At 39.1% G+C, this 5,000-nt stretch overlaps 1 protein-coding gene across 1 annotated transcript in view; it reads left to right on the top strand.

Annotated features, from left to right (window-relative positions):
* Positions 1-5,000, top strand: part of LOC106880902 (chitin synthase chs-1) — a 17,178-nt gene that overhangs the window by 8,179 nt on the left and 3,999 nt on the right. The window contains exon 6 of the mRNA XM_089357037.1: positions 1,855-1,890. Within this exon, the coding sequence (XP_089213163.1) occupies positions 1,855-1,890 (36 nt within the window). The remainder of the gene's footprint in view (positions 1-1,854; positions 1,891-5,000) is intronic.

Raw genomic sequence — 5,000 nt, 5'->3', positions numbered from 1 at the left:
CTACCAGGATATTATTGGTCGGCTTGGAATTTTAAAAGACACTTGACCAATGTGTCACACAAGAAGATCGAAACCGTGTGGATACAAAGTCAGCTTCTTGACCAAAGGCCATACATGCAGACAGGCAGGCGCTCGGATTGGCGGGCTGGTGCACAGGTGGGCCGATGGATGGATAGAGGGATGTCGCTGATATATCAACACTAATATCAACAACAGCATGTGGTGTTGATATGTGACCAACAGCCACCCAATCTGCAGTAACCATCCTGAACTTCCTCCATTCGGTCGCCCGTGCCAAACAAGGTAGCTTCGTTTGACGAGCCTGCTAAGCCTTAAGTTACTTGAAACGGAACCAAACTGTTAAATAATACACATTTTGTCCCAGAATTAACTCTTTATTGCAATATATAAATTAATTCTGAAATACATAGTGAATTCTAGGTCACCCTGTATATATATATATATATATATATATATATATGTATGTATGTATGTATGTGCGTGTGTGGGGTGTATGTGTGTATGAGTATATATATATTGATGTATGGACGCCCCCAAGCGATAAGTAGGGTAGTCCAATACGTATACATAGCTAGACGAAAAGCGTCGCATGGAGCGAGCCGGAGCCGTCGGTAGACTAGACGTCGAGTTCTGTCGTCGGAAGTGAGAGTTAAGCAGGTCATACGCACGTGCGATATAACAGTGGCGACGAGGATTTCATAGCTCACACAGCCACAGTGTAGTATTGCGATATAACATATATATATATATATACACACGCACACACACATATATCCTGTATATGCATATTTCGATCTTTATGTTAAGAACAGGCATAGACTGAACGTGGGTTACTTGCTTCAATCGAATTTTCTTTTGATTTGATACATAACATGAAAACCGGACTTACACATTTTGCAACATCTATATTCCTCCCTGTGCCTGTTAAATCTTATGTCCCTGCCGTAAAGCTTTACTTCCACACACACCAGCTTAATTTAATTTGCCCTAGTCGAAAGACACCTGTTGTTATGTCCTGTTATTTGTATTTGTGTAACATTTCTCTATATTTTTTTCCGTCCTTGTTTTCGTATACATTCGCCGCTTTCTTCCAGGGAATGTAATGCTCTTAGCTTATTTTTTCCTTGGAGCTGGCCAGATTGGAGCAATCTCGAGTATAATCAGCCGAAATTGCAAAGATAATCTGGAACTCGACTGAGGAAAGAAAACTCCGAATGATCCGTCCTTGTTTTCCTTATATCGTCTGTCTGGATATTTTGTCCCTTTTTTGTTTCACCTAACTGTCTGTCTGGATGTTTTGCGTTCTTGTCCCATTTCTGCATTATATATATATATATATATATATATATATATATATATATATATATATATATTCAACCTGCCAGCTATGAGATAGACAGATCTGATGCAGACTTCGAATGAAGTGAACATGCCTTTGCTAAGGTCGCGAATGGTGATGAAAAGCTTGTGAAAATCTTATCTGACTGATTGATTGATTAACCAAATCAATCGATTAGTTAATTGGTTAAATGGTTAACCATTTGTCAATAAGAAAATAAAGAAATATATTTATTCTTGGCATAATGCCCCTCCTCAGATACAGGATATTTTAATTTTGTTTTTCTTTGTTCTTTGCAGGTTCCACCATAATAATAATTATTGCTGGATTAGACATGGTGTTCGGACTGTCTTTTATGGTGCCTTCAATCTTAGTTTGTGTTGTAGTTTTAGCGTACATGTCCGTCTGTATATTTACTGATTCAAAATTCCAAACCAATGTCACCATTTTCTTAATATTCATATTTGGCACTGCTATTTCATGTGTCTTCGTAGGTGGTGCTGTCTATATTATCAAAGACTTTCTCAGAGGTAAGTTATAACTTATGTGCGTCCCTTTCTCGGTCCGTCAGTCCTTCGCTCTCTCTCTCTCTCTCTTTCTCTCACCCTCTCTCTCTTTCTCTCTCTCTCTCTCTCTTTCTCTCACCCTCTCTCTCTCCCTCTCTCTCTCCCTCTCTCGCCCTCTCTCTCCCTCTCTCTCTCCCTCTCTCGCCCTCTCTCTCTCTCTCTCTACTCCTCTCTTGTACACGTGAGTGTAGACTTAGGGGTAAGGTAGCCGTAGAGTCTGTTCGCTGCTTTGGTGATTCCCTATTGCTTACTTTGCTGCTACACGTTGAGTAAGCATGAACCACACAACTCCAAATTCATCCCGATTCTAGATTAACTGTCTTAATTCAAAGCAAAACAAAGAGATTATTTTTTTATCAGTACACAAACGCTATAATGGATTAGTGTTGCGGCTGGGTGTCGCATTTTACTTAATTATTTGCCTCAATTAATCAGCAACTTTTGTTTTTTTGCTATAACTCGTGAGATAAGTATGAACTGGATAAATTTCTGCTCCATACACAAGACCAGTTATTTCCAGCAAGTTGGAATCAATGTAGAATAGCCAGGTGGTATTATATGACGGATTATATAAGCATTCGCCACCTCCGCCTGACCATGCAGAAATACCTTTCTCTGGCATCAATTCTGAATGAGATTGGTCACTCTGCTCGTCACCTCGTTTCAGTTCTTCTCCGCCTTGAGATCCAGACCAAACCAGATCGCATGCAAGTTAAGCGGCCCCTCCGTCCAGCGTCCTACGACGTTATTGTTGAAAATGAAACTGGGATATCATTAAAAGCGAAATTCTCAGAGAATCAACCACCACCTTTTCATGGATGATTTGAAGCTTTAGAGTAAGGATGAGGCATAAGCGAGTTCACTGGTGAACACGGTGCACGGTTTTAGTGTTGATATTAAGATAGAATTCGAATTAAAGAAGTGTCGTATAATGAACCTGAAACGAAGCAAGGTACAGTTCCAGGTAGGGATAGAATTACCAAATAGAGGACTGATTAATCAAGTTGAAAAGGAAGGTTATAAATATCTTGGCATTCTAGAGTTCGACGAAATCATGGAGAAGGAAATGAAAGAACAACTGAGAAAAGAATACTTCCGAAGACTAAGATTTGTTTTGCGCTCAAAATTGACTGGATGGAATAGAATTCGAGCCGTAAATGCATGGGTGATAGCATTACTTTGGTATGGAGCTGAGATCATAAACTGGCAAAAGAAAGAACTGATGAGCAAGGATACGAAAACAAGGAAAATATTAACAATGCACTGGATTGATAGTGTCTTGCATAGGATGTGGGCTGTTCCTGGCAGGACTATTTTTTGGATAGTGTGTAGTTTTGAGGATCCAGGTATAGCTTCTACGTTTTTGTTCATATGTTTTTTTATCATGTCCAGTGCTCCAATTATTATTGGTATTGTTTATACCTTCATGCCTCACATCTTGAATACTTCGATTTCAATGTCTTTGTACTAGGATAATTTCTCCACTTCTTGTTTTGACAAAGAGGAGAAGGAACTCTCTTAAATAAAACCCGAGGCCTCCAGTATTGTGAAATCACCTTCTTGTAAACCTGCATAGACGGCCGCCGCTAACCAGGTAATGGATATTTCTGGCGGCACATTCAGAACACTAATCTTGGCAAGACGTTGGCCGCGACAGCTGGGGATTAAGAAAAAGTTGTCATTCCTTCTTCTTTCATCCCAAATCTCACCTCAATGGTTCCAAACTTCTTTCCTCGGGTGATGTGGGTCTTTTGTTACCAAACGCACCCAAGGCATTTTTTTACTTTACTCTCAGGAGCATTTCCCACCTGCCGAGACTTGACTCCAATGCAATGGTATGTTACCGTGCATCTTGCGATATTTTCTATCACGTCGGATGGAGTGTTTAGAGCTACCCTTCCCCCATCTCACAATTTTTCTTGCCAATTTCAGTTCTTCTTCATCTATGAGGAAGCTTTCCATATTTCTCGCCGCTCATGCAAATGACGCAGAGGCGATATTTGCATTTTTATGTTTAATTTCTTTCGTATTGTTGTTGTTGCTGTCACTACTGCTGCTGCTGTTGTTGTTGTTCTCGTTGTCCACCGAAAGTTTTGACGTTGCTTAGAGACGAAACATTTTCCGCCTCGGTGAGGTCATTAAGTTTAGACCATTCGATACTGATATTCTGAATTCTTTCCTTGTTCTCAAAATTTTCTCCCCAAGGGATGCGTTCCTTTATCGAACATTAGGATGACTTCTTTATCAGCCATACAGAAAATTGCAAAATATTTTTTTTTGCCGAAAGCAGTTACAATTCAAAAAATTATTTAAGCGCACCCCCTGCAAAACAGCAGGCGTTTCTACATTAAAAACACTATCTGCGCAGTCCAGGCAATCTCAGAAATGTAATGGTAACAATAGAAATGAAAAGATGGGACCTTAGAAGGCCGAAAAGCTTACAAACACTTTTTCAACTTACAGAGCACCAAATTTCCGTCAGTTCACAGTATGGCGGTCATGATAATAATAATAATAATAATAATAATAATAATAATAATAATAATAATAATAATAATAATAATAATAATGATGATGATGATGATGATTATAATGATTATGAGAAGGCGTTGCATGGTAGATTCCTAAAGATAGCTTAAGCAAATAGTAGTAGTGAGACATGGTTATGGCTGCAGAAGGGAAAGCTGAAGAGACAGAAAGTTTGTTAGTAGCTGCAGAAGATCAAGCATTAAGGACTAATTGCATAAAAGCCAAAAGAGTAAAAAACCAAGTAGATTCCCAATGTAGATTATGTAAATCAAAAGAGGAAAGCGTTACTCATGTAGTAAGTGAATGTAGCATGCTGGCACAGAAAGAATACAAGAAAAGATATGACAATCTAGGGAGAGTAATCCATCGGGAGCTTTGTAGAAAGCTAGGATTTGAACCTACTGATAAATGGTATGAACATGAACCTAGTAAAGTACGAGAAAGTAAGAAGTACAAGATGTTGTGGGATTTCAACATTCAGACTGACAGAGTAATAGAAGCTAGAAGGCCTGGTTTGGTAGTAGTAGATAAAGAGAATAGAAAGT

The sequence above is a fragment of the Octopus bimaculoides genome, chromosome 9 (assembly GCF_046866305.1).
Source record: "Octopus bimaculoides isolate indiv1 chromosome 9, ASM4686630v1, whole genome shotgun sequence".
Classification (NCBI taxonomy): domain Eukaryota; kingdom Metazoa; phylum Mollusca; class Cephalopoda; order Octopoda; family Octopodidae; genus Octopus; species Octopus bimaculoides.
The sequence above is the reverse complement of the archived record's forward strand: the minus strand, read 5'-3'. Positions and strand labels throughout refer to the sequence as shown.